Source organism: Capricornis sumatraensis, chromosome 11, assembly GCF_032405125.1.
Source record: "Capricornis sumatraensis isolate serow.1 chromosome 11, serow.2, whole genome shotgun sequence".
Taxonomy (NCBI): Eukaryota; Metazoa; Chordata; class Mammalia; order Artiodactyla; family Bovidae; genus Capricornis; species Capricornis sumatraensis.
In genome coordinates this window covers 88,794,974-88,806,101 of record NC_091079.1, presented here as the reverse complement: position 1 = coordinate 88,806,101, position 11,128 = coordinate 88,794,974, and the positions used below count along the sequence as shown (strand labels likewise).

The 11,128-nt window shown below is 42.4% G+C and overlaps 1 protein-coding gene across 1 annotated transcript in view; it reads right to left on the bottom strand.

Annotated features, from left to right (window-relative positions):
* Nucleotides 1-6,433: 6,433 nt before the first annotated feature.
* Nucleotides 6,434-11,128, bottom strand: part of RAD54B (RAD54 homolog B) — a 111,929-nt gene continuing 107,234 nt past the window's right edge. Inside the window, exon 15 of the mRNA XM_068983889.1 lies at nucleotides 6,434-6,672. Coding sequence (XP_068839990.1) covers nucleotides 6,455-6,672 — 218 coding nt within the window. The 3' untranslated portion in view covers nucleotides 6,434-6,454. The remainder of the gene's footprint in view (nucleotides 6,673-11,128) is intronic.

The following is an 11,128-nucleotide window of genomic DNA, read 5'->3' as shown; positions in this document are numbered from 1 at the left end:
ACCTCATGCGAAGAGTTGACTCATTGGAAAAGACTGACTGGGAGGGATTGGGGGCAGGAGGAGAAGGGGACAACCGAGGATGAGATGGCTGGATGGCATCACGGACTCGATGGACGTGAGTCTGAGTGAACTCCGGGAGATGGTGATGGACAGGGAGGCCTGGCGTGCTGCGATTCATGGGGTCGCAAAGAGTCGGACACGAGTGAGCGACTGAACTGAACTGAACCTACATTTAACACTTTAGGTTTTCAAGTAAGGGTAACAAACTCTGTGTAAATAAGGATTTTTCCCCACAGTTGTTTTTATCATAAAAGCTGCATGCTGAACTGGTACAGATGTTGTGGACAACATACGGCTCTTAGGGATGTTAGTCCTTAATGGCCTGAAGCAGAGAACACAGGTCAGTTGTTGTAGAAGAGGCTTCAGGAAAACTATTCTAAACCAAAAAAGCCCTCTGTCACCCAAGGTAAGAGAAAATTATATCCCTTTGTTGAGTCCTTTCTTCAACAACAAAAATAGCATGTCTAAAACCCCTCTAAGGCCCAACATACTAACTTGGAAGCAACTCAGAGAAATAGTGCCATCTATTGATTATACATGTTATTTGCTGCAAATCACAGGATTTCAATCTTGTAAGCTGCCAGACAATGTGAAGCAGGCCTTGAAGGCAATGTGCAGGAACAAAGTGACAGCAGGTGTATCTGACTTCTTCCTTTATCATACACGCTGCTAAATGGATGAGCTCTTGGGAAGCTGAATTCTACCGATCCAAGCTGCTCACACTTTAATCCATCAGTGATTCAGTCCTAATGAGAACGTGATTCAAATGTATTTACGCTGTCATTTAGAGCAAGATATTCCCATGAAGATATGTCAAAGGTGCATTTGTGCAATTAGAAATGAATCACATACGTGACTCAAATAGTACCCTTTGCATGGACAGTTTTTATCAGCTCATTCTGCAGGCATGATTCCAGAAATCATGGAAAGAAGGGAAGTCTCTGTGCTACCAGAAGGGAAGAAAAACCACTGGCTCTGCTTTCTGGAGAAGGAAATGGCAACCCACTCCAGGACTCCCTTGTCTGGAAAATTCCATGAACAGAGGAGCTGGACAGGTTACAGTCCATGGGATGGCAAAGAATCGGACACAACTGTGTGACTTTCACTTTCTTTCTGCCTTCTTCAGTGCCAAGCACAGCCCCACATTCAGCAATTGGCTTTAAAAAATACCCTGAAAGTGAGATCTCTGAGCAAGGAACCCAATCGTGGCGGTTAAAGTGTGTGTGTGGCAGGGGTGGGGGACGAGGGCGGATGAAGTATCTCATTCATTTCTCACTTGCAAGTAGCTGTCTTGTGCCAGGGACCATACAAGGTACCTCAGTACTAGGATGAATATGATAAAATCCCCATTCTCAGAGAATTCAGCCTAGCGTAAGAGGGAGCCAGGTATTACACAATAACAGTTACAAGCTGTGTTATCTCGGAGCAGATAACAGACAAAAGAATTCTTATAAATTGAGTATCAACCACAGGAAAGGCGCTGTGTATGTACCCAGATGTGAACTGGACACTCCTAAACCCTGGGTTCACTGAGTCTGATCCCCCGCGAATCCCAGGCCTGCTGGCCTGAAAGCCTTCTTCCATCCCCAATGGCCGAGCGCTGTCTTCTCAGCCTCCAGGCTCCTATGTCCTGCAAGCGGCCTTGGTCCCAGGTCACACGGAGGCTCTTGGCAAACTCAGCCTCTCTTCTGAAATTCTGGCAAGATTTCGGGGTAGGGCAGAGATCGAGGAGGGTTACTTTCCACACTACTCAGCAAACAGTCAAGTGAAGAACAACTGTAATTCAAACATCCTCCTGGGTTCCCATCACAGGGCGCGTCCCTTATCTGACCCAGTCCCAGCCTCCCTCCACATTCTCACTTTTCTCCCCTCCATCCTTCCCGCTCAGATTGTCTCCAAAGTTCCAAGTTTTCCTTCCTCTATTCCACTTTGATAGCCACCAACACCCACGTTGTTGAAGGCTCACCAAGTTTGAACTGGGTGTTTTTCCAAGTAAAAACTAAGAGGAATTCTGATGTAGTCAAGATAATATTTCTCCACAGACACAGAAAGCAAACATCTGGTTACCAAAGAGGAAAAGGAGCGGGACGGATACATTAGGAGTTTGGACTCAACAGATACACCCAACTATATATAAAACAGTTAAGAGCGAGGACCCACTGTAGAGCACACGGAACTATACTCAATATCTTGTAATAGTCTGTAAGGGTAAAGAATCTGAAAAAGAATATATATACAAATGAATCACTTTGCTGTATACCCATACCTGAAACTAACACATTATAAACCAACTATACTTCAAAAAGAAGATAATATTTCTCTATCTGGCTGGCTATATATTTCATGTAAGTTTCACAACTACCCTCGGACATATCACTGGACAGTAAAACTCAGTTCATTGAAGACAACACTAACGCTGTGTCATAGGTTGCTAATGTATGCAAAGCACTTAGCATTTAGAACACAGTAATAAAAACTTAATGTTAGAAATTAGTATAACATTCATTTTACCTCTTCTGTAGCAACATTTACTACTGAGGTAATATCTTCCAGTCTCATGCCTTTATTAAATACCATCTACCTGCTGAAAAATCCTGAATTTCTCTCTAGCCTTGACCAATGTTTCTGAACTCAGCTCATACCAAACTGCTTATTTGACACCTCCACTGGCTACCTAACAGGCTTATCAAACTTGATGTAATCAAGTCTGAACTTGTGCATTTCCCCCACAAACCTCCTCTCACAGCCTTATCTCAGTAACTGGCAACTCCATTGCTCCTTCGGCTCGGGCCAGAAACCTTGCATCATTCCAAATGATTCCAAAATCACTTTTTCTTTTTTTCTTATACCTTAAATTAAATCCATTCAGATATCTTTCCAGCTCTGTGTTCAAAAATATCCACAATCCAACATTGCCCTGCTCCCCCTTGGTCCAATCACCAACACCTCTTGACAAGGTTATGGCAAGAGCCTCCTAACTCATCTCATTGTTTCCACCCCATGTTCCACCAGTTTGTTCTCATCACGCAGCGACTCATCTTGTGACTTTCCTTGGCCCAATTCCCAGTCGTTTTCCATCTCCCTCCAAGTAAAGCTGAAGCCTTCAAGATGGTCTTCGATGCCCTGTAACATCTGACCTCCTCCACTGTGATTCCTTCACCTCATCTCTTACTACACTTCTGACTCTCTCACAGCAGCCTCGAGCTGTTTCTCAAATGCATCAATACTCCTTCACCTGTCTCAGGACCTTTGCACTTGTGGTTCCTTTTATCTGGAACACTTTTTCCCAGAAAATGCCATGGGTCTCAATCCCTGACTTTTTTCAGGCTTCTGCATAAATCCACTGCATATAAATAGCAATCTCCATCTTCACTTTAATATCTCCCGTATTCTTTTCTTCATAGCACTTATCACCATGTGCAATATGTTGTTAAGTCACTTCAGTTGTGTCCGACTCTTTGCGACCCTATGGACTACAGCTTGCCAGGTTCCTCTGTCCATGGGATGCTCCAGGCAATACTGGAGAGGGTTGCCATTTCCTCCTCCAGAGCATCTTACTGACCCAGGGATCAAATTCGCGTCTCTTGTCTCCTGCATTGGCAGGCAGGCTCTTTACTGCTAGCATCACCTGGGAAGCCCTCTGAAACCACAGAACTATCTACAAAAGCAGGCTCCTACTGAGGACACTCTGGGCTGCAGAAATAGACACACACCCAGGCACGCCAGCTCAGCACACGGCTCCAAGGCCACACGTGTGCAAGTGCACAATTCTTGCTCCCTGGGGGACCAGCCTGACCGGCTCACGGGCAGACCCGAGAACACTGCCGGACGGGGGGCTCCTGGGAGCGGACATGCATCCTGACCAAGCAGGCCCAAGTTCAAGGTCTCCGGGCCTAGAGCTGTAGGCCTGGGCTCCCAGGGTCGCCTCCCCAGAGCCGGGGGTCCCTCTGAGTGGCCCCACCTGGCACGTCCACCTGACACCTCCCTTACATATGCATATCATTCTCATGATGCTAGGATGAAAGCACAGTGAGGGCAGAGACCGTCTATTTTTTGCTGTACGTGTAATTCCTAAGACAATGTCCAACATGTACTAGGTATTCAATAAATAATTGTGGAATGACAAATGAATTTAATCAAAATTAAGAAAGGCAGAGATTTCAAGCGGTTCACCCATACCTAATGTGAGCAGAAGTCAAGATGAAGCCTGAGAAGAGTTCACTGCACGTGTCAGCTGGGGAATGACTGGATAGAGGCCTCCAGTACTGGGCACAGAGACACTGCGAACTCCTCTGAAAACGGACGGTGGTGGTGGCCGTACAACACTGTGAATGTACAGGTGGTGATTCATTTTGACGTGGTCTGTTTTTCAAATATGGTATGAAGCAAAATTTATTATCCTTTTAAAAATGTTTTCATGTATCAGCTCATTCCAGTCAAGGATTATTCTGCCAACAACTAATGACAATTGGATGCCATCAATCCTAATTATTCAAGTGCTTTTCCTCGGTGATGCCTCTGTGGGTAATGTCTTACGTCAGGTCACCTGGACAACAGACCGAGCAGATCTGCAGCAGGGCGTTTGTTAGGAGCGACATCTGTAAGGCACTCAAGGAAGCGGGTCTGGACACAGAGACAAGCTGAACGGCCGTGAAGCGACAACACAGGCCGCAACGGAGGGCCAGGCGCTGGAGGGGCCCTGAGGGCTTGTCCCAGACTGAGGCAAGGGGCTGGGCCCTTCTACCCTACATCATCAGATCAGTGGGCACCAGTCACCTAGGGGAGGGAGGGAACTTTGCATAAGGCAGCTCCTTTCGGCTGCGGGTCTTGTTGGAGAGAGACTTGGCTATGAGTGGTCGTCGGTGACACTCCCAACAGCTGGATAAATGAGCAGCTAGATTCTAAAGGGGGCAACCTGGGCAGTATACCCTAGTGTCCACTACAATTAAAATAAGACAATAATGCAGCTAGTCTCTTACCTTTTTAAAAAGATTTTATACCTGAGAATAATGTGATACAAGATACATTTGCAGAGTTTTATACGTTAGGCCTCATATAAGAAGCCTATACAGAGTCCAGAAATACCATTTTTGCTTTTTATTAGTTGATTACTTCCTTTCTGACAAACTTGGTCCCCAAAATGCCAGTTCACGAATCATAGATGTACAAATGCCCAGGCGTGCATGTGCACACATGCGTGTTTATTCGCTCAGTTGTGTCCGACTCTGCGATCCCATGGACTGTAGCCCGCCAGGCTTCTCTTCCCTGGGGATTCTCCAGGCAAGAATACTGGAGTGGGTAGCCTTTCCCTTCTCCAGGGGATCATCCCAACCCACTGATCGAACCCAGGTCTCCCACACTGCAGGTGGATTCTTTACCATCTGAGCCGCCAGGGAAGCCCAAGAATACTGGAATAGGTAGCCTATCCCTTCTCCAGGGGATCTTCCCGACCCAGGAACCGAACTGGGGTCTCCTGCATTGCAAGCGGATTCTTTACCATCTGAGCTTCTAAGGAAGCCCACAAACACCCAGGCGTGGCACTACAGATCTAAAGAAATCAGATTTGATGATAATTGAGTCTTTACTCAAAATCTTAAGACCATATTCAGTCTAAAAGAAATTTCCCTAAAAGGAATCAAAAGCTGATTACAGGAGCCCTAACTGGAGATTAAATGAGTAATTCCTTTCTCTTTGCAACTTCAGTCTTGTAAAGCTTGGTTTGTACATTAATGTCAACAATTTCCTCAGAAACCTTCAACATGATGGTAGCTGACCCATGGTCCAGTGTATACACAATGCTTGGTGGACATGGCTTTACAGACCGCGTGTCAGTCCCCTAGGAGTCAGAGGTCCCAGATTAGAAACCAGTGCTTTGAAGTGTCCAATGTTCCTCCCCATCCTGCCACAACCTACACACCATTCTCACCCAAACTGCCCTGCGTCACATCTTCAGCATCTGTAATCCTAATCTCTCATTCTCTTTCTCCTTTGAGCTACAGTTTAAACTTATCAAAGTTTTCAATTGTCTCCCACATCTATGGCTACTATTACTAATCTATTTAGCTTTCCCAAAGACAAGAAACTGGGCATTTTACCTTTTAGTATTCCTTATAAAAATTCTTTAGAAAGCACTTAATAAAGTGCACAAATTATGGAATTATTGATAAGCAATTACAGGATGACAGAAGTATGTCTTTAATGTTTCAATATTTAGGAACATATACAAAACATTAATCAAGTCAGTTTTGACTACCATATCAAAACTATAATACAGTGTGCAACAAAATACATTATTATAATTAAGATAATTCTATTTGTTTTCCAAAAGTACATTTACTTACTAGATTAACTTTTTAAAGGGGGAAGCAAAGTAACGTCATAAAGTAATATTTCATTATATAGCAATAGTTTGATTGGTTATATTTTGAAAAAAGAATGATACATTTTCTCTTATTCTTTCAAGAAAAGGATCTGTAAGATTTAAATGATCTCCAGGAAAATGTTTCCATTGCTTCAGTTGTGACATAGAGAGAGGTTTCAGGGAATCAGACTTCTGTTGATGTGGACCAAGCTGACAATTTCTAGACACAGGGAGTTTTTCCAATGAATCACCTGAAATAAGTAAAACAATAAGAAAATCCTTCGGCCAATTAACACTCTATTATATACAATACTTTTTTTTATTATATAATGAGCTTGTGTGATTTATTACATTTGATTACCATAGTTTGTGTTAAGATGAGCAAATTCAATTAATTCATTCCTTCTACAAATATTTATAAATTGTTTATTATGTGCTAACTTGAGCAAAGAGGGCCAAAGTGGTCAACAAAAATAGACATGGCCTCTGACTTCAAATACCTTATGATCTAACAAGAGAACTACACATTAAGCAAATAATCATCCAGAGAGATAAATGTATTATAGGGCCACAATTTCTTATCTAACAGCCTGTGGGGCCAGATAGGTTTCCAAATTTAGAATATAATTGTAAAAACATAGGATAACACTCCATAATCAAATTCATTAATCAGCTATGGCAAGAACAGTTGTACAAAAGAGATTAAAGACCATCGATAAATTCACATAAATTTAGCTAAGGTTTCTGCCACCAAATAAGACTGTTGCAAATTTATGAAAGTGAAGTGAGCGAAAGTCCTTCAGTCGTGTCCGACTCTTTGCGCCCCCATGGACTATACAGTCCATGGAATTCTCCAGGCCAGAATACTGGAGTGGGTAGCCTTTCCCTTCTCCAGGGTATCTTCCCAACCCAGGGATCAAACCCAGGTCTCCTGCATTGCAGACAGATTCTTTACCAGCTGAGCCACAAGGGAAGAAGATGCGGGACAGGGCAGGGGACAACTTTTCGTCTTTCAAGCTTTCTAGATTTCAAAACTGGAAATAAGGAACTATGGAGCCACATTACGAATAGAGCTAAGGGTATGAAGCTCAGACAGACAGGGCTATGAGCATGTATAACAAGAGAAGCTGACCTGTGCTACTCAGATCTGAAGGATGACAGAGTGGCCACAATGGCAAAGTAGGAAGACCCTGAGCTCGCCTTCTCCCATGGGCACACCAAAAGTACTACTATGTAATTGTTACACACTGCAACTTTCTATGAGAGGGACCTGAAGACCAACAGAAGAGATTTTCCACAATTAAAGACAGAAGGAACTACAAGGAGATGGGTAGGAGAGGCAGAGATGCAGTCAGGAACCAACCCCCTGCGTAGGTGACCCACAAACTGGAGTATAATCACAGCTGCCGAGGTTCTCCCCAAGGACTAAGGGGCCTGTGGCCCATGTCAAGCTCTCCAGCCTGGGGGTCCCGCACAGGGAAGATGAGCCCCCAAAACATCTGGCTTTGAAGACCAGAGGGAATTGCATGTGGGAAAGCCAGAGGACTACAGGAAATAGAGGCCACTTCTCCAAGATCAGGAAAACCCAACCTATTTAATACACAAAAATAAACACAGAGGCAAAATGAGGAGACAGAAGAATATGTTCCAAGCAAAGAAATAAGATAAAACCTCAGAAGACGTACTAAAAGAAGTAGAGATAAGCAATCAACCCAATAAAGAGTTCAAGATAATAAACATAAAGATGTGCAACAAACTCAGGAGAGGAATGGTGAGAAGTTTAACAAGCACTAGAAAACAGAAGAACCAAACAGAGCAGAAGATACAAAAGCTGAGGCTGCCTGGAGAATCTAGGAGACAGCAGAAAAATACCTCGAAAGTACTGACCAAAAAAAAAACCCAAAACATTAAAAAAAACCCTATCAACTAGAACTGTACACCCAGCAAAGACAGAATTTAAGAAAGAGAAAAAACACTGAAAAATAAAATACTGAGAGACTTAAACACTAATAGACCCTTGTTGGGGGAAAAAACAAAAAATGAAAAGACAGACAGTAGAAACGAATCAAAATATATCAGTAATTATAATTAATGTAAATAGACTGAATACTCTAGTTGAAAGAAAACATCAGACCAGATAAAAAAAGAAAATTCAGGCTCATGCTATTTAAATGAGAGCTACCTAAAATACAGAAAGATTTAATGTAAAAGAATGGGAAAAGATGTATCAGATAAATACTAACAATGAGAAAGTCAGTGTAATATATTAACATAGGACAAAATGAAAGCAAAAGATGTTAGGGATAAAGCAATCCATACATAATGAAAATATAACTAATAATAAAATAAATAATAATGAAAACATTTCACAAACAACATATAAAATATATAAAGCAAAAATTGACAGAACAATGAGAAAGAGAAAACTTCACTGTCATACTGTAAGATTTTAATGTATTTCTCAACAACACATCTAACAAAGAATTAGGTTATTAACAGAAAAATGGGCAAATGTTATGAACAGGTGGTTCACATGAAGAAAATACAGCTCCTAACCATAGAAAAGCATTCTCAACTTCACTCATAATGAAAGAAAATTAAATTAAAACTAGACAAATAAGCCATTTTTACTCTCAGACTGGCAAAAACCCAAACATCTGATAATCCTAAATTGGGAAAGCTGGGGGGAAATAATATACTGTTGGTGGGGTATAAATGATACATCCTCCACTCCAGTGGAGGGCACCTTAGCAGGACCTACCAAATTACAAATGCTCATATTCTCTGACAGAGCAACACTGATAATTAACCTTACAGAGATATTTGAACATGTGGAAAAAGATGTATGAATGAAGATGCATACTGACTGAAAAGAACCTAATTTCACAGCTGTGAGGTTAGATGAATAAATTATCGTCTATTCATTCAATGGAGGATTATATAACTGAGGGGAAAATAAGAATGAGGAAACTCTTTCTGTAATGATACAGAAAGATCTTGAGATATACTATTAAATGAAAAAGGTAGAGTTTAGTTCAGTTCAGTCGCTCAGTCATGTCTGACTCTTTGCGACCCCATAAGCCGCAGCACGCCAGGCCTCTCTGTCCATCACCAGCTCCCAGGGTGCACCGAAACCCATGTCCATTGAGTCGGTGATACCATCCAACCATCTCATCCTCTGTCATCCCCTTCTCCTGCCCTCAATCTTTCCCAGCATCAGGGTCTTTTCTAATGAGTCAGCTCTTCACCTCAGGTGGCCAAATGTTTCAGCTTCAACATCAATCCTTCCAATGAACAGCCAGGACTGATCTCCTTTAGGATGGACTGGTTGGATCTCCTTGCAGTCCAAGGGGCTCTCAAGAGTCTTCTCCAACATCACAGTTCAAAAGCATCAATTCTTCAGTGCTCAGCTTTCTTTATAGCCCAACTCTCACATCCATGCATGACCACTGGAAAAACCATAGCCTTGACTATATGGACCTTTGTTGGCAAAGTAATGTCTCTGCTTTTCAATATGCTGTCTAGGTTGGTCATAACGTTTCTTCCAAGGAATAAGTGCCTTTTAATTTCATGGCTGCAATCACCATCTGCAGTGTTCTGGAGCCCAGAAAAATAAAGCCAGCCACTGTTTCCACTGTTTCCCCATCTATTTCCCATGAAGTGATGGGACTGGATGCCTTGATCTTAGTTTTCTGAATGTTGAACTTTAACCCAATTTTTTCACTCTCCTCTTTCACTTTCATCAAGAGGCTCTTTAGTTCTTCTTCACTTTCTGCCACAAGGGTGGTGTCATCTGCGTATCTGAGGTTATTGATATTTCTCCTGTCAATCTTGATTCCAGTTTGTGCTTCTTCCAGCCCAGCATTTCTCATGATGTACTCTGCATATAAGTTAAAGTTAAATCAGCAGGGTGACAATATACAGCCTTGACATACTCCTTTTCTTATTTGGAACCAGTCTGTTGTTCCATGTCCAGTTCTAACTGTTGCTTCCTGACCTGCATATAGGTTTCTCAAGAGGCAGGTCAGGTGGTCTGGTATTCCCATCTCTTTCAGAATTTTCCACAGTTTCTTGTGATCCACACAGTCAAAGGCTTTGGTATAGTCAATAAAGCAGAAATAGATGTTTTTCTGGAACTCTCTTGCTTTTCCCATGATCCAGCGGATGTTGGCAATTTGATCTCTGGTTCCTCTGCCTTTTCTAAAACCAGCTTGAACATCAGGAAGTTCACGGTTCCCATATTGCTAAAGCCTGGCTTGGAGAATTTTAAGGATAACTTTACTAGCATGTGAGATGAGTGCAACTGTGCGGTACTTTGAGCATTCTTTGGCATTGCCTTTCTTTGGGATTGGAATTAAAACTGACCTTTCCCAGTCCTGTGGCCACTGCTGAGTTTTCCAAATTTGCTGGCATATTGAATGCAGCACTTTCACAGCATCATCTTTCAGGATTTGAAATAGCTCAACTGGAATTCCATCACCTCCACTAGCTTTGTTCATAGTGATGTTTCCTAAGGCCCACTTGACTTTGCATTCCAGGATGTCTGGCTCTAGGTGAGTGATCACACCATCGTGATTATCTGAGTCATGAAGATCTTTTTTTGTACAGTTCTTCTGTGTATTCTTGCCACCTCTTCTTAACATCTTCTGCTTCTGTTAGGTCCATACCATTTCTGTCCTTTACTGAGCCCACCTTTGCATAAAATGT